The sequence below is a fragment of the Acomys minous genome (genome assembly GCF_964271855.1).
Source record: "Acomys minous genome assembly, chromosome: 3".
NCBI classification, from domain to species: Eukaryota; Metazoa; Chordata; class Mammalia; order Rodentia; family Muridae; genus Acomys; species Acomys minous.
In genome coordinates, this window is record NC_140485.1 from 65,107,939 (window position 1) to 65,131,798 (window position 23,860).

General features: G+C 46.4%; 1 protein-coding gene across 2 annotated transcripts in view; it reads right to left on the reverse strand.

Moving 5' to 3' along the window:
- The window catches only part of TSHZ2 (teashirt zinc finger homeobox 2), a 437,415-nt gene that overhangs the window by 171,232 nt on the left and 242,323 nt on the right, over nt 1–23,860 (reverse strand). Inside the window, exon 2 of one of the 2 annotated variants that reach the window (XM_084776752.1) lies at nt 15,680–18,616. In XM_084776752.1, the coding sequence (XP_084632878.1) occupies nt 15,680–18,616 (2,937 nt within the window). Of the gene's footprint in view, nt 1–13,604; nt 18,617–23,860 lie in introns of those variants that run through there. The other variant, XM_084776751.1, reaches the window with a different exon arrangement.

The window sequence follows — 23,860 nt, forward strand, 5'->3', positions numbered from 1 at the left end:
GGTTCTCAGGAAGCAAGCAGAGAGTCAGTGCGAGGTCTCTGTTGCTTCTCCTCTGATTTAGCTGGCTTATGGTTCCTTCTCGGGATTCTAGGCAGCAAGAATGCCACCTCCTGAGCCAGCTGGCAGGCCTCCCCTCCACTCACAAAGGCCTCCCATTTTTTTATCCTCTTATAATTCAGGGATGGGGCAATACGGATTGGTTCTTCAACTTCTAAGGCAGAGAAAAGATGATCAAATAGGGACCCATCACCATGGTTACAGCACCCAAGAGAATCCAAAGGAAGGCAGCAAAGGGGTAAAGTGAAAGCCCCGGCAAATATGTGGGAAGGAAACAGCCACAAACAATTAAACAGGACATAGTCCTCTAGTGAACAAAAATAGAATTATTTGACTGTGAAATCGAGTAATGTAGCATTGAAAATAACATAACCTAAACATGTTTTTAAAAAATCGTTGATGAAAAAAATACCAGACAAGACCAAGCACACGTAGAGTGCCAGCTTGTCACAGGGACAGAGTGATGGAAAGTTGTCTGTGCCAAAGATCTGGGCTTTGGAGGAATTCCTCCTATCCCATTCACTTTCCCCTGAGAGTAACAGGTGTGCCTACACCTCACACTTCTGTGTAGTAAACCCTTGACAGAATTTGACAGGAAGAATGCTTGGAGGATGGTTATAATTCTGGTCCATATTTGATTCTAGATCCTCCATGTCCTACCTGTTTGGTCTTGCTGGTCACTGCAACTCTCTGGAGTCTTTTTCATGACCAAAAAGTTGTTGTCATCATAGTTATGTCCTTACAGAGTTTAAGGGAGAAACTGAGGCTATGCACACAGGGGCCCTACCTCACCACACCCACTGCTTGGCCTTTGGGCAGCAAGGACTGGGTTCTGTAGCTCACAGCAACTAATGGTCTTAGTGGAAGCTCTTCTAGGTGCCCCGTTTGCTGGCATTGAGGATAGAGAAGTTTCCATGTATGGTGAGGGGTTGTCCAGGAAAGGGAAACATGGGTGCCTGTCTGTATTCCACTACACACACACACACACACACACACACACACACACACACACACACACACAAACACACACACAGATCAGGAAGCCATGGACATCTCCACAGAGTTCTTTATAGGTGGACTTCACTATGCCCAAGGTCTTACCTTATTCCAATTTTTTAAAGAGCAAGTTTTGCTTCTTCAAAGTTAAATTTGTGAATGATGGTAGAGCCTCTTTGTAGTCTTCAGAGATCATTTAAAAGCATGTCAGTTCTTCTTGTTAAGGAAAGCACCAAAAGTAGAAGTGACTATTACCTACTGCTACTGACAAAGTAATCAATTCAAAACCAGGTTCCTTGAATGTGAGTCTTCTGTCAATGGCAATGAGAGCAAGGAAAACAATGACAACAGGTCCTGTGCCAGGCACAGCTTTCTGTGTGATCAATATCATCTGAGCATCACACCAGTATCTCCAGTATCTCCTCACTACCCTCTTTCTCCACCGCCAGTGTCAACACTACGCTATCTTCTCATCATACCAGTATCACCAACATCATCTTTATCATCTCCTTGTGTCAATATCATCACTACCAACATCTCATCATATTAATAACACTATAACCATCATCACCATCACGATCTCATCACCAGCATCACTATCACGTCAATATCACCATCATCACCACAAATAAATCATGTCAATACATCCATAAACACCATCACCATCCCATCATCATCATCATCCTCCTCCTCCTCCTCCTATTCATTTTAGTACAGGTGACTCTTATCTTCTTCACTATTATCATCATCACTGCAAGTATCTTATCATGTCAATATCATCACAATTATTTCCTCAATGTCTTTCTCTTCCTCATATAATCACTGTCATCATAGAAATCACCACCATTGCCATATTTATCACCACCATATCATCTTTTATCCACGTCAGCATCATGCCAGCATTCCCACAATCATATCAATAACATCACCACCACCATGATGTTTATAAATATCAACATCATCATCAAACCAAAATTATAATCTTCATCATCAACATCAACAACACTGCCTATCTATCTATCTATCTATCTATCTATCTATCTATCTATTAAGTATACAGTACTCTGCCTGCATGTACACCTGCATGCTAGAAGAGGGCATCAGATCACATTATATATGGTTGTGAGCCACCATGTGGTTGCTGGGAATTGAACTCAGGACCTCTGGAAGAGCAAACAGTACTCTTAACAGCTGAGCCATCTCTCATGTTAATATCATTACCACCACCACCAGCAGCAGCAGCAGCAGCAGCAGCAGCAGCAGCAGCATCTGAGTGGAAAATTCCAATACATCTCTCTCTTGAGCATGTTTCAGCCACCAGTGAATTTGTGTCATACAAATAGAATTTTTTTTGAGGTAGCTGGCTACACAGTGAAAGGCAGGGGTGGGTGGGTGGGGTGATAAGATGTAAAGAGATGGAATGCCAGTTTAACACTCGATCTTATTCCTTGCCAGGGGCATTACTTCCTGTCCCACCCAAGGACTGTTTTAGATAAATCTGTATTTATGATGTCCTTATTTATTCAAATAAAATGTCACGTCTATCCTAGCTTTTGATCTAAACCTTAAGAGAATGAGAGGGGATTTGTGGTTTTGTTTTTTTGTTTTTTTTTGTTTTTGTTTTTGTTTGTTGAGAAGGCATTCAGGAGGGAGTGTGTGGGGGAAATAGAGAAAAGACAAGTTCATCTGGCATTTGCTCGCGTGCCAGATCCAGTGTCAAGGGCTCCCTCCCTGTGGACCATCTCAGCTAATCTGGAGTACAAGTTTAGGAGCTAGAAAGCAGACTCTGAGCTCATTTCCTGCCACAACGGTCTACTCTAGGTTCTTTCAGTGATCTAGACATTGAGTCCTTTGGGTGCTCGCACCCTTGTTGGAGGACTAGCATCATAAGTTTGCACATCAGGGACGAAGAAGCTGACCCTCAGAGAGAAGGGATGCTGTTGGCATCTGGGGTCAGGCAGGATGCCTCTGACATCCCTCCTGAACTCTGAGAGTAAGGATAAGAATGTTTCAGATTAGCCGGGCGCCTACTGATTCAGATTGTAGACCACCAACCCCGTTAATCCTCACCGTAGCCTCCATGAAAGCGAGACTGTTTGGGTCTACTTGATCAGTGGTGAGTCAAAGTAACTATCTGTCCCACTCAGCTTTACAGCCTAGGGTCATCTGAGAGAAGCTTCTACTGAGGAGTTACCTAGATCTGGCTGGTTGGTGGGATGGCTGCAAGCGACTGAAGCCCAGACCAACGCTCATCCCTGAGAACGTAAGTACACTGCAGACTTGAGCAGCAGGGCTTGTCTTCAGACTTTATACACAGAAATCCTGGTTTGATAACATTCTCTGATCACGCCTGATCCCTGCCCCATCTGACCACAGCCAGATCTATATCAGTAGCCTACAAAACAGCTTCATTTCCTGGAGAGAGAGAGAGAGAGAGAGAGAGAGAGAGAGAGAGAGAGAGAGGGAGGGAGGGAGGGGGAGAGAGACAGAGACAGAGACAGAGAGAGAGAGAGAGAGACAGAGAGAGAGAGAGAGAGAGAGAGAGAGAAAAGAGAGAGAATGAAAGAGAGAGAGAGCACCCTTTCTGGTCCCTAGGCTCCTATCTTCAGGATTCTGCATGCCAAAACTAATCTAAGTAATCCAAGTTCCAGTCTGTGGCTTGTACAAACTCAATTCAGGTTCTGCACAGAGCATAGACTCGGGGCGGGGAAATCTAAGATTAGAGCAGAAAGATGTTTTAGGGTAGAGGGGCCTCCAGATATATGTTCCACTCTTGAGGTGAAATACCCAGTTCAAATTCTATACGTTATTCCCCAAAGACACAGATAACCCAGCCATCTGCCCTGCATCATTGCACAGGAGTGGTCAGTTTGTGGGAAGTCAGAGACAAACTGCAACATTTGCTAGAAAGATGAGCCCTTCCAGCTCCACTGTTCTCAACTGCAATAAAAGCAAAGGTCACCCAAGCCACCATTTTCAGAAGTTGTTGGGAGAATTCAAAGCAGCTTTGGAAACTGCTTAGTTTGGTATTACCACATATGAACTGTTCAGTAGACATCAGTATTGGTCAGTGCCTTAGCATTCGTTTATTCCTTGCTTGGTATCTATTTATTTATTTATTTATTCATTAATGTATGTATGTGTGTATATATGCATGCACACATTTATGCACAATTTAGTGCATTCATGTGTGCTCATGTGTGTGTGGGAAGCATCTGTATGTGTGCACATGTAGAGACCAGACTTTGATACTGGGTGTTTCCTCTAACCACTCTTCACCTTGATTTTTGACAGAGCGTGACTTGCTGAACCTCGAACTTGCCAATTTGTCTGGTCTACTCAGGCAGTGAACTCCTTGCTTTCTGTCTCTGCCTCTCCAGCAGTGGGATTACAGCTGCATGCTTGGCTTTTTAAACGGATGCAGGGCATCCAGGGTTGCTTGCGCAAGCAGCAGACATTTAACCAGTGGAGCTGTCTCTAATTTACTAGGTGTTTATGAGCATCTGACTATGGCTCTAGCAGACGTGTAATGCCTGCTCGACAGCTTTAGAAAGGGAGTTATTAGATTAGGTGGAGATGGCACAAGTGACAAAGGCCATGTCGTGGTAAAAAGCAGTGCGTGTTTAGAGTTGGGGGGAGTTGGTCCACCATCCTCTCTTGCCATAGATCGTAATCCTGGGCATTTCAGGGTTCTGGAGCCCCAGTGTCATTTTACGCAATATGCGTAAATACCCAACATTTGGATGACCATTGAAATGAGTGAGTGAAGCCAATAAGGGGGCTAGTGCAGGCTGAAACCTTAGGAGACACCAAGTGACCACAGCTTACGTCACATCACCTCCCCTCTTGATCACTAGTCTTCTCACAGAGTCCTGTGTCCTCCTTCATCTTACTTATCACAGAGCCTCAGCACGTGAATCCCCTTTGGTCTGAATCATACTTCCTGTCCCAGGAATTAGCGCCTAGTGGCCCTTCACACCTCCTCACACAGTCCCCCCCAGCCTTCACTCCCAGGTCAAAGCCCCCTCTCGAGACTCTTAGAGGCACACAGATCTCTCCTTCATGACATTTCTCATCAGCACGCTCTGCTCACTTGTGGTTATGTGACTGTCAACTGCCTCTCTGCTGGACTGGAGCACCATGAGGTGACAGTGTCACCATGACTGGCCTGTGTCCCAGGCATCCTGGTTAGGGCCTGTAACAAGGCACATTCTCAACAAATTAAGTATTTGAAAAATAAAATAGTGTTGTATTATAATCCAGTTACTAATATAGAAATGAGTCTTCACATATGTAATGATGGAGAATGAAATCATCTCTACTTGGGAAACTCCAGAGAAATGGCTTTGACTTGAGATGGGGCTCCCAGTGCTGCCACCATGGCCTGCCAGGTGCCTTGGTTAGCACTATGTGTGAGTGTGCGGGTCTGAAACCAAAGCTTACAGTAATTTTGTCTAATCAGTACAAACTGTCTGCAGCTGGCAACATGGTTCAGGTTGGTAAAGTACTTGCCACGCAAATACGGAGACCCGAATTTGGTCCCCAGCACTCGTGTGGAAACCAAGCTGGCTGTTGCCTTCAGTGTCAGGCTGGCTGTGGCCTATGGTGTCATGGAGTGATCTTCCATCTTCCTGGAGACCTTGTCTGTCCTGGGGCTGCTTGGCTGCTCTCAGCACAGAGGGGCCCTCTTGGTGCATTTCCTGCCATTTATATAAAGGTTTTTGGCTTGTGGCCATGGACACTAGGAAGTCGAAGATGGAGAGGCTGCCTCTGGGGAGAGCCTGTATAATACACTCTCCGCTGTAACTGTCAGGAGGTATCACGTGCTTGAAGAGAGAGGAAATCAGAGCCATCTCCTTCTCTTTCTCAAGAACCGGAAGGTCACAAGTAGACCAGGCTGACCCTGAATTCACTATGCAGCCAGTGATGACCCTGAACTTCTTATCTTCCTGCCTCTACTTCTCCACTGCTGATGTGATAGGTGGGCATCGTCTTGTCTGGTTTATATGGTGCTGGGGATGGAACCCCGAAGCGTGATGGACAAGCATTCTGTTCACTGAGTACATCCTTAGTCCCTTAACTCATTTTTTTCTTGTCAGGATCCCACACCCCTTGTAGCAGGGCTCACTCTCAGGCAAGTCAGTTCACTCCTGTGATGTTGCCATTTACGCTAGTCATGCCCTGAGCATCGCACCTCCTGGTACTGCTCAGTGGCCAGTGGCTATTAAATTTTACCAAAAATTTTGGAGGTGACACTCAAGGGGCCATGAGTTCCTGTAAAGCCTCTGGTGAGCCTGCATTGTGACATTTTAAGTCTATCTGGCAAGCACTGGCTTGCCTGTCCTGTTTTTGCCACCCTTCTTGGTTATTTCTTTTTCTTTCTCTCTTTTTTTTAAAGACAGGATTTCTGTGTAGCCTTGGTTGTCTTGGAACTCACTCTGTAGACCAAGCTGGACTTGAACTCAGAGATCCACCTGCTTCTGCATCAGGAGTGCTGAGATTAAAGGCGTGTGCCTCTGCTTGGCTGTCTTCCTTGGTTTTTAGAAAGCACAAGAGCCATGGGAAGTGCTTGCAGGGGACACACAGGAAGTGCTTGACTGTGGTGCCTGAGTGAAGGAGGACAGTGGCACGCAGTAGTCTGTGTGTGCCAGGAAGTAGCCCACTGAGGGCCAGTGTCACTGTGCAGAAGTCTGGCTGAGCCACAGGCCTTTGTACGTTGCTAAGGATACCGGGTGGCTTCAACTTTAGAGCCATCAGGGGGCTGAGTATTTCTGGGCTCCCAGCTTTCTAGCCAGTGTTTGGGCATGTAAGAACACTTTATTGTTTGTAATAAGCATGATTGAGGCTTAGCCATCCATATTTTATGTATTTATTTTTAACATGTTATATATTGTGATAAAGTTGACATTAGTATTGAAGTGCATACTGTGTTTTTGTGGTGTGTGTGTGTGTGTGTGTGTGTGTGTGTGTGTATGCATGCCTGTGGTCAAGCATGCATGTGTGTGCATGTTTGTGTAAGCAAATGCAGGTATGCTATGTGCACACGTGAAGGATGGATCACAATCTCCCATGTCTGTATGAGGCCGAATCTCTTTGTTCCTTGATCCTTTGATATATACACAGGGCAGCTACCCACAGGCTCTGAAGCATCTCTTGTCCCTGCTTCTCCTCTCCTCACAGGGATTAAAGACACAGGCTATAGCCTCTGGCTTTACATGACTTCTGGGGATTCAAACTCAGGCCCTCACCCTTACTAGGCATATGTTTTACCCTCAAAGCCACCTCCCCAGCCCATAGCCACCCACATCTAATGCATCAGTCAGTGGAGATGCCACACGCTTTAAATTAGGCACTCTGCTCAGAGACACCGGAGAGTTCCATGTATGCTGAAGGCAGGATGAGTGGAGAAGGCTGGTGCTGTGTGAACAGCCCCAGTGTAGCCTCCCCGTGCTCTGGCTTGTTGTTACAGTTCTGCCACCTGCTGCTGTGGGTCTCAGGTTTCTGAAGCCCCTTCTCTGAGCCTGGGGCTCTTACCTCTTAAAGGGGCATGGTGTCTGCTTTACAGATGTGCTGTGAGGATTGAACAAGCATCATCAGCCCAGATGTGTTAGGGACATCATTGGTGATTAAGTATCACTGGGATCAGAGCCCAGGTACCATCTTACCAGCTGCACCCACAGTGGTGCTAGGGTCCTTCCTGGAAAGGGATGGGAAACAGGAAGGGGATGTGAACTGTGCAAGGAGGATCTACAGTGTCAAAGGAAACTGCATTGTCACCTCAGTCCTGTGTGCCAGGAATTTCTCTGCTCACTGTCCCAGGTCCCAGGAATCCCCCCTGCCAAGCCCTCAGCTAACCCGGATGGCTGGCACCTTTAGAAATTCTAGATTTCTTTTCTGTTCTGTGCAAGGGTAATCTAATGAACCCACAGGCCTTCCACAGTTGGAAGTGGTGCACCTATGTGAGAACTGAGGGCCTAGTGTCCCAGAAATTGAGGGGACAAAGAACTTAGGAAAGAAGACCTCTGTCCCCATATGACTGCCACCAGATCAGAAAGCTATAACCTGGTTAACTTGGGAGCCGGGTCAGGTTACTGATATGCTGTGTTTAGCTTGAAGAGTGTTCGAAACAACAGTGACCAACCTAGAACACAGCAATAAAACCCATCAATACAAGATGAGGGTATTTTAGTACCCATGTTAGAGCTATGCAGGGGCTCCTTGCTTTAATTTGCACAGTTGTGCCCACCCCGCTGGATGCTATGTGCTACCTCTGGCTTGTGTGTGCTTGCATTTGTCAGTCCCCGGTGTTTGAACACAAGCACCCAGTCCTGGCTACCTATATGTACTCTGTAGGCCTTGATCCTGAATGATGCTTTCAAAATCAGGTTGTGTTTATTTATGGCTGGGAGATGTGAGTGGGCGGAGGATGGTCCCATAGTGAATCAAAGTCCATGAAAAAGCCCGTCAAACAGATCTGAAACCCAAGCACAAGAAGGCAAGCAAGAACAAGGTGTCTGTGAGTTCAAGACTAGCCTGGGATACATAGTGAGAGCCTATCACAAAAGACACAAGCCTGGGGAGATGAGTGAGAGTAGTGGGCAGGCGAGGGAGGGGTAAACACATTCAAAGTACATTACATACGCATATGAAAATATTCTTGCGAAATGTGTCACTATGTACAATGGATCTCTCTCTCTCACACACATACACACATACACTCATACGTGCACACGTGTATCTTAGAGTTATTTTATCTTGATTAGCATTCTCAGGTCCTGAGTTCTAGCTTGAGCAATGTTATCACATGCACACACACACACACACACACACACACAGAAAGCTCACACGTACCAAAAGGTCTTCGTTAAGGAGCTTACGAGGTAAGTTAGAAAATATCTTTGTTCACTCTTACAGCTAAAAGACATGCAAGCGGTGCGATAGAAACACACCTCACACTTCAACATATCATGTGCCTACAAGCTCTCACATGCACAAACGCATGATGCTCTCGGAAGGAAGAAAAACCACCCACCATCTCTCATCTACTCCTGGCCTCCTGAGGGTCTATATTAGCCAGAGGGTTTCCTCTCCCTTGGGGTGTTGACACCCCTCTCCTGTGCCAGGTGAGTCTCTTGTAACATTTACAAAGGTATCACTGGGAAACATAAAACACTGATCTCCCACTAACTCCCAGTCTTCCGGAGGAGAGTGGAGAAGAGGCAGCTGAGCAGCCGTAGATCCTCTTATTTTGGTAGCCCAGCGCATCCCACACCCCCCTGGCCCACATATCATTTAACAAACTGCCCTGTGTGATTCTTGCGGGGCGTGGCGTCCCCACTGATTTAAAATCCCTGCATTGCTCAAACTGCATTGTTCTTCATCAAGTTGAGTCGTTTTTATGTGAAGTGTCAAGCTCCCTAACAAATACCTCCTGCCAGACAAATCAAGTCCCTCGTCGGAGAGCCGCGGCTAAATAGTTTATAGCTTTAATCTGCTCACCGAGGTGTGCAGTCTATGACAGTAATTATAAATGCAAGGAGAAATTATAGCTGAATGCCTTAACAGCATTAGGAGCTGTTTGATGAACAATCATGGGCGCCTGCTCATTTCCAACAATAGAGGGCAAGATAGTGTCAATGCATTAGAGAGACCTCAGTTCTGCATGGCTTTTTCTCGCATTTACCATGGAATGTCACTTGTCTCCTATAAAGTAGGGGGGAAAAAAAGCATCGTGGAAAGCTTTAAACTTGATAGTTAAAAAAAAAAACAGACAAAGAGAGAAATGCAGAGGAAAACGGTTTATCATTACGACTCGTATTTTTCTGTTTTGTTTGGCGGCAGGTTGGGTTTCAAATGAGCTCACTGAAGGTAACTGTCTGTTTACTTATGAGGGACCTTGAAAAAAATTCCCTCCCCAAGACTTTTTTAAAAAAATGTTTTTTTTCATAGATAAAGACTTCATTAAATGAAGGACAAGTTCAAAATGACTTCCAAAGGCAGCCCCTGCAACCATGTATGTTGTGTCCCCCAGCTGGCTGCATCCCCGCCCCCACTACCTTCTGAGTCTTCCTAACCTAATGACGCAATTTACTCTTTATTTTCCCCTCCTCGCTTTTGCAGAAAGACGTTTTTAATTTAGCTGAAGAATTACACAAATGTATTTTAAAGACATAAATCCATATAAAAAATATGAGCTAATTAAAACATTGCACTCCCTGTCGCTCATGGAGTTTCAATTTAGCAAAAGGAAAAAAACCCAGAATCACGTCTGGTTAAATGAAAAGATGATAGTGACGGCGGGCTGGGGGAAATTAAAAACAATGTTGATCTATATTAAAGCAGCGAATTACACACGTCAAGACTGAGCATTCAGGAGTCCAAATGAGGGGGAAAGAGCAATGGGGTGACGTGCCCAGGGAAGAAAGACAGATCACTCCGAAGAAATGAAAAAAGGATTGCAAAAAATTCTGTATGTGGTTCTTGTCACCTGAGAAGGGCGAGAGCCACTTACATGACTCTGCTTCCTTGTTTCTCACCCTGTCCTCACTTGTGGCCATACCATCCTGAACACACCTGACCACATATTATTTTGTTTGCCTAAAATATACTTCTGGGAGTGAAGATAATGTCTACGCATATCCATATGGACTTGGGTAATTTCTTGGTTAGATACTTTGACTAAACGGGGAATTAAAATAACAGGGACAGAGGAGCTTAGCTTCACCAGGCAGGTCATCCCTAGGTCTCCATATCTCTTTGTGATAATATTTTGGTCAACATCCTACTCTGTTTATTATTTGGGTTTCCCAAGATCCAACACTCTGTGACATGTTGGGTGTCTGGGCTCACTCTGTAATGCCCATGCAATAGAGGAATTGCATAAGGGCAATTTCCCAGAATTCATTTCACCACTAGGCAGAATTGGGATTCACTTAGAGCTGGAGTTTCCTAAAAGCCCCTGGGGAACACCTCTTACCCACACGTTCCCGCCTTCTCTGTGCATTGTCAGTCCTACAGTGGACCCTCAGCTCAGGCAGGGAGGAGGAGACCAAGGGCAGAAGATAGCAGATGAGCTTTGTATACACATTGCATAGCTTGAGGTTGGGACTCCTGCCTTGCTGACTGCACGTGTATGGAGAGCAGAACCCTTTTAGCTACGGCTTACCTTCCTTCAAAATGAGGATGCCAAGGGTAGCCATTCCCAGCTCACGGGAAGAGGCCAATAAATGACAGTCTTGCTGCTGCTGTCACACAGGCTGAGGTTTGCAAAGGGCACGACAATCCGGACATGAGTTGGGCAGTTTGAGAAGACTGTGCTCAGGACACAGGAAGGGCGGTAGAGAGTCTCCAGGACCTGCTTTCGTGGGCTGACTGCACACCAGGCTTTATGCAAAGTAATCACATGTGTTTATGTAACTCTCAAATCCTTCCTATCATGTTTCCATTTTACAAATGTGGAAGTGGGGTGGGGGTCAGCGTCATGTAATGGATGAGAGAGGAAGCCAGCGTAGATGATGTGTGCAGCTAAAGGCTTCTCAGAAGTGCTCCCCATCTCTGCTTCCCAGGGACAGGGAGGAGGCCCCTTGTGCACACTCCATTCAGCAATGCCCCCTTGAGCGGCGTGCCTGCCACTGGCCTCCGTGGTGGACTTGTTCTGGTCATTAGTTCATTTTATTTCCTGGGATAAGCCATGGGACACTGGCCTTCTAGATAGGAGCTAACACATACGTGAAGGCCAGAGATGCTGGGACCTTGGGAACCGGAGTGCTGTGTCTCTGTCATTATTTCTTTGAATCAACCCATACTTTATGGGGCTGTTTGTGAGGATGGCACGAACTGATGCTTGTCAAGCAATTGCTACAAATCCCCGCAGTGTTCTATTATAATTGCTGTTCCTGCTGGCTCACTGCTATGCCCTATTGCTAGATAGGATGTGGCGCATGGTAAAACACAGCTAATGTTTGCCGAGCGATGGAAAGACTAGAGGGAGGGGAGGAGGAGTGGAAAGAAGGGAATCTCTTTAATGGATAGAAAAAAAAAAGGTGGGTACCTCTTACAGGCTTAATGACTCTGGCCTGTTCGGCTCTTCCTGCATTGGCGTGCAATCTATGTGGTTAATACTGACAGGATCACACGTTTTCATGTTAAAAACAAAACTCATGTGAAAAAATAGATTAAAAAAAAAAAAGAAATGGCGGTCCATATGATATTTGGGACACACTGTGTACGGAGACTTGGTGGTGTCTGTGAAGGGCAAGTTCAGCCGGATTAGACGTGCATCCCTTATCCTATCTGGCAGCCTTCCATGCATTTCACCCCGAACATACATTTTCATCAAGGCATCCATAACAGAAGTGGCAGGCAGCTTGTTGGACTAGAATACATTTCTGCCAGCGATCTCAAGGTTAGGTGTGCTGTTAAACGCGCACACTATATTACGTGGTAATGACTATAATTTAAAGTCCTTATGCATTTGAAACTCAATGATTTACTCTCTGTTTAATTTTTAGTCCAGAGCAAGAGACTTTTAAAGGTGTATACAAATACACGCTGAAATTGTTTTCGACTACTGTTGTCCTAAAGGGAGGGGCTGCCCGTTTAATACTTTCTAAGGAATTTCAAATGAAAAATTAACTTTGTTATTTGGCAGGGTGCTCATAGGATTTGAGGTGGGTACAGAAAAGGAAAGAAATTTATGGTTAGAATTTGTGTCATTTAGAAACATGGAGGCATGATAAACGCTTGCATATTCTATCTTATCTTATTGTGTTTTCTAAAATACCATGTCATTTTTCATACATTGTGCCATCCTCTATATCAGCTAAGATGATGGTAGAATCCTGTGACCATTTAAAACCATCAAGTTATATAGATAAAATAAGGCTTATAAAATTTAAAAAAAAACAGTGAAAACAAGGTATCATATGCATAAACTGTAAGGCATGGGCAGGGCATCTATGAATGGTTGCAACCGAGTACTTAAAATTGACAAGTGCTCTTTCCTAGGAGAGCCAGGCTTCAAGAAAGGACCTTTCTCCTACCCTCCAGCGTGCCACCCCATAGGCTAGAGACCCCAACACATATTTAGATTGACCTCTGGCCTGAGGGAGCAAGCGTTCAAGCACACTGGGACAATTTCTGCATGAACTGGAACACACCCAGCACCCACATTCTCTTGTACACACATGGCACACTCTATTGGATGGGGTGAGACTTCAGACTTCTTTCTGTGAGACATCCCAGCAAGGCAGCGAGTGCATGAAGACATTGCTCTGGTGTCCTATATAAGGATAACACTGTCGTGAATCACAAGCATTTATTCCGTACAAATGCGGACAGGTGCAAAAGTGGCGATCTTACCCATGCGTTTCTCGGAGTTACAAGCGGCCTCTGTGCACAATCCTGCCCTCCCCCCAAATTATTGGTCAACTTTTCCTTTTCTAGAACAGACAGCGTATGTTTCAGACTCTGACTCGGAATGGCCGAGGCCTTCCTTTCCATCCTTACTCCTTATTTACATACCGCAGTTAAAAAAAATGATTACAAACCTAACAGGTGGAAAATTGGTCTTTATTATAGCACAAAATAAACATCGCCTATTTGTTCTCTTCACCGTGGTTTTGGACCCACGATTATTAGATTTAAAACATACCGTCTTCTCTCTAGGTACTTTATGTATGTCCACCTTTTTTTTTTAAGGACCAGAAGAGCATAATGGCTAATTACATAAAAAAAATTTAAAATGTGATATGGCAAATAAATAGCATGTGGCAGAACCCCGAGCTCACATGTGGGTTCGACAGATGCAAAATAGCTTTCCATTCAGTAAGGTAAGATGTACAATCATGCTTGGAAACCCAGAGATGAATCTGCCCAGAACATTTAATTATCATGATAAAGGCATGCAAACAACAGGGGTGGTCCTCCCTGGAGCCCACCCAAATCAGAAGCATGGATTCCTGCCTGGAGGGATGAGTCTCAAGTCAAGCATGTGTTTCTCTTTCTTTTTCTTTTTGACTATCCTCACACCCAGAACCTTTCTGGTGCACTCAGAGCCATGCCATGTAAAGACCCTTCTCTAGACCTGGAGGACGCCTGGCATCTGCAACCACTATAGCTTGACCTGGAAGTCTCCTGTGTCAAAGTAAATGCTGAGAGACTAGGAGGTGGCGAGGGCTCCCGTGATAAGCTACTGCCAGCTTTCCATACCTGGTCGTGAGTTAAGTAAGAGCAAATCCATAATGCTGTGGGGCAGAAGCTGGGCTGCGAAGTAAGGAGGCTTTAGCTGACGTTGGTTCCTTGCGTTGGACTGTAGCCTCAGGCAGAGGTCAATCTAAATATGTGCTGGGGTCCCTAGCCTATGGGGTGGCACGCTGGTGGGGGGGGGTAGGAAAAAGGAAGCAGAGGCATCCTCTGAAAGACATCTGTTGATATCCAGCCTCGCTCAAGCCCAACATTTGAAAACAGCCTACAGACTAAATTTGCTGAAGTATTTACCTTTGGTCTCTGCCCTTAATCCTGGAGGTGACATAAGTAACTTGGGTGTTGGTAAATATACAAGGCGTGAGCTTCTGTGATACGTGGTACCATTTCCTTTCTTTTCTCTTTTTGGTCCTGTGGCTTGAGCCCAGGACCTATGCATGCTGGGCAAGTGCTCTGCTACTGAACTGCACCGCCAGCCCAATTGAAAAAAAAATCTTGAAGCTGTGGGACGGACCCTATGCGCTTCGCCCCATGCAGGCTTCAAGCCATCCCGTTCTATATGTGAAGTAAACTTAGGGCTGCTTCGCACCTGTCTTTGTTAAAGGCGGACTCTGATGCCAAGTTTATCCTAAAGAAGACCCAAAGGCATTTTCATCTCCCTGGTCCACAGAGAAGAGTGCACCCCGACTGCTCCCCTTAGAGGTATCTGCTCTGCTGTAGGAAAATGAATGTGGGAAAGAAACAAGGAAGCAGTGGGAAGGTAGCCATTGGTAAGGTCAGCTATAGAATGCATTCTTTGCAAGGGCTGATAGTAAAGATAACATATGCGCTTGTGAACTGATTAAGCTATCTCTGTATGTAATGGCCCCTGGTACGTTCCCCATCCTCTTTCTGGGGCCACCTTCTCCCCACTCTGTAAGTATTAAACATTGCTGTGGAAAGGCAGATGGTCAAACGGGATCTAGTCCTTGTTAATTAAAACGTGGTGGGGAAGCTGGACCTTAGAGGTTGGGCCTTGGGTTGCTAAGGGAACCGGGTATCCTGGAGCTCTATAAACAACCATGAGCTTCATCTCTCTCAGATGCTGTATATCCTATTTCCCTCTAATCTGAAGGATGTGGGGGAATGGCTAGGGCCTGCTCATCATGTCCTGTCTTTTGTAAAAGTAAGTCTATGGCAGCAAGCTATGGTTTTGCGTGGCCTCGGGAGACATCCTCTGCCTGTAGGCAGACCCAGCTCCTTTTAACATGCTCCTCACAAGGCCATGGTCGCCGTGACCCGGGAGCAAACCCATACCTGCAGAACTATTCTTCATCCACGTCTGTTACAAACTGAGAGTGGTGTTCGGGTGACTTGCTGTGCGTTTTGCTTAGGTGGAGTTTTACTGCGTGTTTGCTCACAAATGTCCGACTGCACAACTTACACTTGAATTTAGAGTCCGTGTCCTCTTCGCCAGCTATTGTTTCCGGAGACCTCTGAGCCGACGACACCCGGGAGATCTCCTGCTCCACCTTGCTTTGCTGGTCAGCTGCCATCCGGGTCATGTCCTTCATTTGGAAGCCCAGGTGTGACTCTAAGTGGCTGATGTACGTAGAGGGGGTTCTGAACTGAGACGCACAGTCACTGCAGTAAAAGATGGGGTGCCCTTTGTCCATGTTTTTCAGGAATTTGGTCCCACCTGTTTTCCTAAGCTGGTACTTGACGTTGGCCAGCCAGTGGCTGATTGTGGTCATCGAGAGTCCTGTGAACTTTGAGATTTGCATCCGCTCTTGCGGGCCCAGGTCAGAAAGCAAATACTTGCCCTCTGATGTCTGAAAGAGGCTCGAGGCAAACTGAGCTTGCAGGATGAGGAGATGCTGCGGGTTCCAGTTGGACTGCCGGCCTTTCCTTTTGTGCAGAGTTGAGACTTCACTCGAAACATCCTCAAAGCGTCTGACATCCATTTCCAGCTTCATAGGAGGGACCCTCGAGGAAGCAGCAGCTGGCTTTGGGGTGGTGGCTTTGGGGAGGACCTTGACCATATCGGCGATGTCACACAGAGCATGCTTCTGAGGCGGGGATGTGCAGGATTGTGCTTGCGAGGACTCGGCCTTCTTGCTTTTGGACTTGGTCAGGTCGATGGGCTGGTCGCTGTTCTCAAACAGGTAGTGTCGGGATGCACTGGCCGGCCTGGTAGAGGTAGGACTTATGACTGGCTTGTCCACAATGCTGAGACTGGACTTGTGGAACATGGAGACTGTGCTTGAGTTGGGGCTGGAGCTGGAAGGCGAGCGCAAGGGCTCAGTAGCTTTGCCCAGGTGGTTGTTCAGGACGGACTGCAGGGCGCTGAGCGGGTTGATGCAGGGCAGGGCTGGGGTGTGGTTACCTGGTGCGCATCCGTTGCTCAGAGATGACACTGGTTCTAATGGCTCTGGTTTCTCTTTCTGCAGCGTCTCCTCCTCCTTCACGGGACAGGGCTCAGCCTTTCTGGGTTCTGACCGTGGTTCGGCTTTTGAGAAAGACTCGCCCTCAGACTGGCTGAAAGATGTCGCCTCTTCCCTTGGACTTTCCTTCCCACACTCCTTCACAGCCTCATCTTTGTCTTCTGTCTCCTTCTTGGCTTGAGTATACAGGGCCAGGCTTGTGGGTATGGGGCCAAGTGACATGCCTTTCCACTTGGGCGCAATCGGCCTTAGCTTGTTGGCGAGGTTGGGTCGGATTTGCAGTATCTGAGAGCCTATGGCCATGGGTGGCTTGGTGCCCTCTGAGAGCTGGTAGGCTGCGTGGATACTTGGGTATGCGCTCCAGCTGGGGGCCCCGTTTTGGGCCTTGTTGATGGCCGTGGTGACAGTATTTTCTAGTGATTTTAAAATGTCCCCACCGCCCTTTGAGCCGTCTTCCAAGTCCTCCTCTCGTAGATACTGGTATTTTATGGTAGGGTCAAGGGGTTTCTGTAGAGGGTCTTCATATTCCTCGCTTTTCATCCCTTGCTCGTCTTCGGTGACCTCCTCCGTCTTCTCCTTCTTGCTTTCTTTCTTTAACTCAGTGGTAGAGGCTGTGCAGTCAGAGGCGGAGTTACTCGATGGCTTAGGGACCAGAGACTCGCTGTTGGGGGTCTCAGACAGTGACTGCATTTTCTCCACGGCCAGAGGGTCCAACACCAGCTGCTTTCCTTTCTTGGAGGCAGAGCTGGTGACTTTGAGGAAGTGACCTGTAACCATCATGTGGGTGGTGAGTTGCTGCAAGGTATCATGGGAACTGCCACACTCCATACACTTTAAGATCTGGGACTTGCAGGCCTCGAACTGCCAGGTGTAGCTGGCTCCGTTTTGGTAGCCGTAGCGGCTGTTGGAGGGCAGCTGCAGGTTAGCATTCTTCTGAGAGGAAAACGAATCGGCAAGTGAGCCCGTGGTGGAGTCGGGGGAGCAAGGCCTGTTGACATCGAAAACACGCTTCTTGGCTGGCGTGACCATTTTCGAGGAAATGGTTGGTACTGGCTCCTTCAAAGGCACTTTTTGGTAATGTTTTGTCTTTATCATGTGGACACTCAAATCTTGCAGGGAATCGAAGGAGTCGCCACAAAACATACACTTCAGAACCTTTTGAGCGTCCTCTTTGTCCATGTCTTGGAAGGCCCTTTTCCGGGGCTTTGAGTAGCTCGTGGGTCTGAGCTTATCTTTTTTGCGGTTGTCATCTTGATAGTGGCCCGTCTCATTCATGTGCACAGTCAGCTCCACCAGAGTGTCGTAGGCTGCGCTGCACTGCCTGCAGCGGAACCTGCTGGCGCCGGTGAACACTGAGCCGCACATCTTACTGCTCTGCCGGTACAGCTGCACAGAACTGAATAGGCTGGGCTTAGAGACAGACCGGGAAGGCAAGTTCTGCTGTAGGCTTTTGGATAGGGCATCCTGGTGCCAATCAAAATCATTCTTGTTGCTGCCGTTGCGGGTGTCACAATTCCGTCTCTCGCTGTTGGATAACTTGAAGCCGAGGCCCAGGCCTGACCAGTAGGAATCTGAAAGGATGTTGGCATAGACGGCTGTCATCTTATCCATGCAGTTATGGGGTTCGCTTGGAAGCTTGGGGTGAGCATTTGCTTTCTTGTCTGAGGCATCTCGGCCACAAATGCTCTTGATGTCTGACACCTGGTCGCTGGCATCACTCAGAAGAGATTCGTTTTCTGCGTCCTGATTGGACAGGTGGCTCCCTGGCGAGTTCTGGCAGCTGAAGTAGCCTTTCTGGTCTGGGCCTGTTTCTAGTTCCTCATCGGTCCCAGTGTCATTGCTGCGCTGATGTTGAGCCACCGAACCACTGTCTTCCTCCTCCTCCTCTTCCTCCTTGATCTCCTCCTCTTCCTTCAGCACTTCCTCCTGGGCATAGCCTGCAAGAGACACACAGTGAGATGAACTAAATGTACCAGCTGACGGAATCCATCCTCCTGTCCCTGCTTGCCCAGGCCGAACAGAATAGCAATTTAATACATGTTTTTACCGACCGCTAACAACAGAAATGGGTGTGGGGGTGGGGAAAGGACAAATGTATTTTTAGGACAGAGTCTCATGTAGCCGAGGCTGGCCTCAAGTTTGCTAGATAGCATGACAATGAACTTTTGATCCTCCTGCCTCTACCTTTCAGTGCTGGGCTTACAAGTATGTACCATCATGCCTTGTTGATGTGGCGTTGGGGATGGACCCCGGTTTTCTTGCATGCTAGGCAGGCACTATGCCAGCTGAGTACACCCCCAGGTCCCAAATGATGTCTTTTGTGTCATTGGTTGCTGGTTTCTTTTTAACCTGGCAAAGCGTAGTTCTCTATGAGTGATTATGATCACAAGTTAACAATGTAGGGATCAAGTACCATTCTGATGTTTCTATAAGGCAGTGTGGCTAAATTCATGTTTATGGCTTTCTGGGAATCTAGATTGAAATGCAAATCCTATTAATGTCATGGTTCAGGAGAATGTTGGCATGTCATAAAGCTAGGGCCTGGCCCTTAGCATCTCAGCAGCCAACGGCCCTAAGAAACTCGGGGGTATCGGCATGCATTCATCTAAGCAGAAACCTGGATGCACGGCCGTTATATCTCTGATAGCCTGTTCCTTTCTGTCGGAACATTTTTATTTATGGAGAGTTGCTGGGAGTATGCAAATACAATCTCCCACCAATGGCTAAAAAATTATGTAAGCTCAGCAAATACAATGATTTTTAAAATAATGGTGAATGGTGTTAGAATGGGAGGTTTTTTTTTGGGGGGGGCCTAGTCTATTACTCTCGCATGGGTTTATGAAGACCTTTCCAGACATGGCTGAAAACATTCTCTCGATCTTGTTCCTGTAATTTCAATGCACTGTGATTTGTGGGTACCCGTCACGAGATGCCAATTATATAGTTGATTTGTGGATGCAAAATGCTATCGGGGAATGCATGCTTTCCCTTCTCCAGGTCTGAGGGCCAGTAATTGCGTAGGGAAAATGAAGGCACGAGAGAGCGGGTGCAGACGAGAATGAATGGGCAAATACCGGCCAGTGTCGACGGGGAAATGCGGCTATTCATGCCCATGGGCTTGTTTTCTCCCCCTGGCCTTTTAAAGCCATGTGGATAAAGCGCAACCAAGGATGTCCCCATGCAAAAGACACCCGGTGTCAGACCTGCAAGGTTAGCACGGTCTCAATGCAGTGCTTTCCTTAAAAGCACCACTCTCCCTCATGATGGCAAGGGGGGGAAAATCCTAGATCAGATCAGATTCTGTTTTATTCCATACACCAAACCTAAAGCCTGGGGGAGAGAGAGAGAGAGAGAGAGAGAGAGAGAGAGAGAGAGAGAGAGAGAGAGAGAGAGAGAGAGAGCAAAAGGAAGAAGATTAGGAATAAGGAGGCTACTGTCAGGGTATTAACACTGCTTCTGCTGGTGAAGATGAAGAACTTTAATTGAGAAATTATTACCCCCCCCCCCACCCCCCCCCCCGCACCCAAGTAAATCACTGCAAATGCATTTAGGTGTGTGTATGCGTGTTTGCATGTGTGCGGGCATATGCTTGCAGCTTTGCGTGGAGGTCAGATTGATGTAGGCTGTCCTCCTCCAACGCTCTCCTGCTTATATAGCAAGGCATGGTCTCTCACTTGAGCTTAGAGCTGGCTTATTCGGCTGGTTTATCGGCCCACATTGCTCTGTGGCTCTCCTGTATCTGCCTCCTGAATGCTGGCTGGGTTTATAGACAACCTGCCACATCTGCCTGGCATGCACATGGCTTCTTGCTATCCAGACTCTGATCCTCATGTTTATCCAGTGTCCACCGAAACCATCTTCCCAGCTTGCAAGCACATTCTTTCATTTCTAAAAAAAAAAAAAATCTAATATCCACATACAGTAGGTACTGTTATTCATTTATTAATTTTTTTATAGGTCAGGAAACAGGCTTAAGAATGAAGAAAGTTGCAGATCTGTAGGATCCCTACAAACCTCCCCGCCTCCTGTTTGTTAAAAGAATCCATTGTCCTGTGCAGGGCACTCCTCCTTTCTTTCTACTGCCAACTTAATGACTGCCAACTTAATGAATAAGAAAATCTTATCAGGGCAGCAGCGAAATTTGGTTGATCGCTAAGCAGATATCCACCTCCAGAGAGAGGACGGCGGGGACGCTGAACACAAGAGCCCACGCGTTTGAGGGCGGGAGTCCATAAAAAGAAGATAAAATGTAAAAAGTTCAGTCTGGCCACAAGTTTTATGGTTGTGTTTGTTATTTTATTGTTATTGGTGAGGTGTTTTTTTGCTTCCCCAGCAAGCTGACAAGCAGATTTTTCATTAAATTGGTGTTGCTGGTCTCTAGTGCCATAAATTGATTGGAAGAAAGGAAAACTACTCAATCCAGCCAAGCAACCATTAATAAGTGGCCACTTCTTGCAAGAAAACTGCATTTTGAAACAAGCAAGTACCCGCAGCAGGCCGTCCCTGGCGTTCATATCCTCTCCTCTTTCCCCTAGGGCTAATTTAGGGTTTTAAAGAGGTGTTAGAGTATTACACCCAAGGAGAAAATTATTAATTATAAAAAAGGAAGGTTTCCTGAGGCATGAAAGATACTTCAAAAGTCAGATACATTTTAGTCATCAAATCTGGTCACTTTGCTGTTGTGTCTTTTGAGTGTCCCTGTGTAGTGCCAGGCTAGCTGTGAGTCTCCCAATCCTCCTCCTTCGTGGCTGGGATTACAGGCATGAGCCACCGCTCACTCTTGGTGGAATAATATCATTTTTGCAAGTGAAACCAGGCAAACTTTATGAAGTAAATGCAGCTACTTTTGAAAACTAAATGCGTGTTATGACTGTGGCACAAATACCAAGTCAACAACATTACATATGACGACTCCAGGCTATAACATATTGTCTCTCAGTGCTTATGGGGCATGTCATCACAGAAAGAAAATACACACACACACACACACACACACACACACACACACACACACACGTGTATGCGCACATGCACACACTCACACTATCTGCCAGCCAACACAGTCGCTTTGCAGCAAGGAGAAAGAAGTTGTGTTCCTTCCCGTTTTTCCTCTTTTTTTTTTCTGCTGACATTTGGATGCTGAGCTTCCTGGACCCGTTCAACCTCACAATCTACTTTGTCCTTCTAAATGGATTCCCCAGAAGAAAAGTCGGAGACAGCACACTCCTCCCCCACAATACAGATAAAATTTTCTGCTTAATTAGGCATTGACATGTTTACTATAACCTTTACAGCAGAGTAACTCGTGCTGAGAGACCCTTTTTGTCTGTTTGCCTCCGCAGAATAGACTAACTCTCAGACACCCGATAAAATAACACGTTGAAAAGCCTCATAAAAAAAAAAGTGCCGGCACACCTGTCAAAGGGAGTGTATCTTAACAATGGCTTCGGGTTCCGAGGAGTTTCTCAAAACCACATTTTAATATTAAACATTTAAAATTGTTCACTTGATCCAAGTGATTTTGCTTGCCACTGGCAGTGGAGGGGGAGCAGGGAAAGGCAGGTAGAATCCGGGTGACTGGGACGCATAATGAGGATCTGCTCTTCTTGCCCTCGATGAGTTCTTTAATGAGTTGGCGTCATATGTGGATCAGATGAGTGGCAAATCCGTTCTTCTGAGTCCTTGCTCAGCAAAAGGAACGGTCACCATTACGCCAAGGCATGGGGAGAGAACCGCACTTGGAGAACCTTTGTGTTGATTTTTTTTTTTTGGCTTGAAGATCAAATTTCCCACCTCATTTTTCTGATCCACCCCTTACCATTGTTTGAATCTGGCCACAAGGAGCCCTCCACTCCCAGGACAGTGAACAAATGAGCAAACCCCGTCAAATTCTTTGTCTCAGCCATGGGCTGGTGAGCGTATTTCTCTTCCATGCTTCTCTCTGCTCAGATAGAGCTACTGTCCTGTCCACTAGGGTGGAATGGTGGCCTTCTATCTACCTCAGCCTCCTAGAATTTTCTTTAGTTTTAGACACATTCTTTGTATGTAGCCCAGGCTAGCTGTGAAATTACTAGTCTCCACAAATGCACATTTCATTTCCTAGGAAGTCACCTTCTTGGCCAAGATGCTTTCGCAAAAAGATGTTTTCCCTGGCTACTTTCCCTTCTTTCTGTAAATTCAAGCAGAGCCCACATCTTAGCCAACCCAGAGCATCACACTAACAGCGGTTCTTTTCTCCAGCCTACTGAACATGGAATTTGGGCTGGAGAGATGGCTCAGAGGTTAAGAGCACTGACTGATCTTCCAAAGGTTGAGAGTTCAATTCCCTCACTTCTGGCCTGCAGGCAGAATACTGCATACATAATAAATAAATAAATTTAAAAAAAAACAACAAGTATAAGAAAATATCTTCGCCAACAATCAAACTCACAGCCCCCCCCCCCCCCGTGCCCGCCCCCCACCCCCCTGCCGCTGCTGTTCTTAACACCCAAGTCCCAGCCTGGCAGACACAACGACAACTTGAATGTTTGAAGGAATGACTAGACCAACGAGGCCACCATTTCCTCTGCAGCTCCCTGTACTTGTAGGACTGGCTCTCTAGAGAGCGGCGATCACCCCAAGTAGATCCAGGGTGAGTTACAACCGCCTTCATCAACTCACTCAGGAGACAACAGGGCCCAGGAAGCATGCTTTTCGGCTGGCGGAGCCACTGGCTTTCCAGTTGGCCAACTTTCTGCAGTGTGGCTTTGTGCTTAGCACACGGAGATTAAGAATAGACGCCGAAACTGCAGAACAGGAGGAATTCGAGGTTCTTAGGGTGAACAGCCTGCTTCAGGGAAGAGTCACGCACAGGCTGTCTGACACCACGGGCTAATTTTGCCTCCAACACACGAAGATAAGTTCTATGACTTCAGTGCTGGATGCTCTGCAGACATACGGGAGATTGGCTCCTGAATCCTTTGTACTTTGACAGTATGTTGGGTAAATTCAGAAATAAAGCCCTGAGCTTTTAGAAATTTTCTCTTATGTTAAAAATTAAAAACAAAAAAATGAAACTATTAATTAAAAAATGATTACCTTGGTTGTTCTAAAAAACCTTCAGTAAAAATTGATTAAATGAAATGGTACAAAAATAATTCATAGGTAGCCTTATGTTAGATATAAGACCTTTGTTACTGACC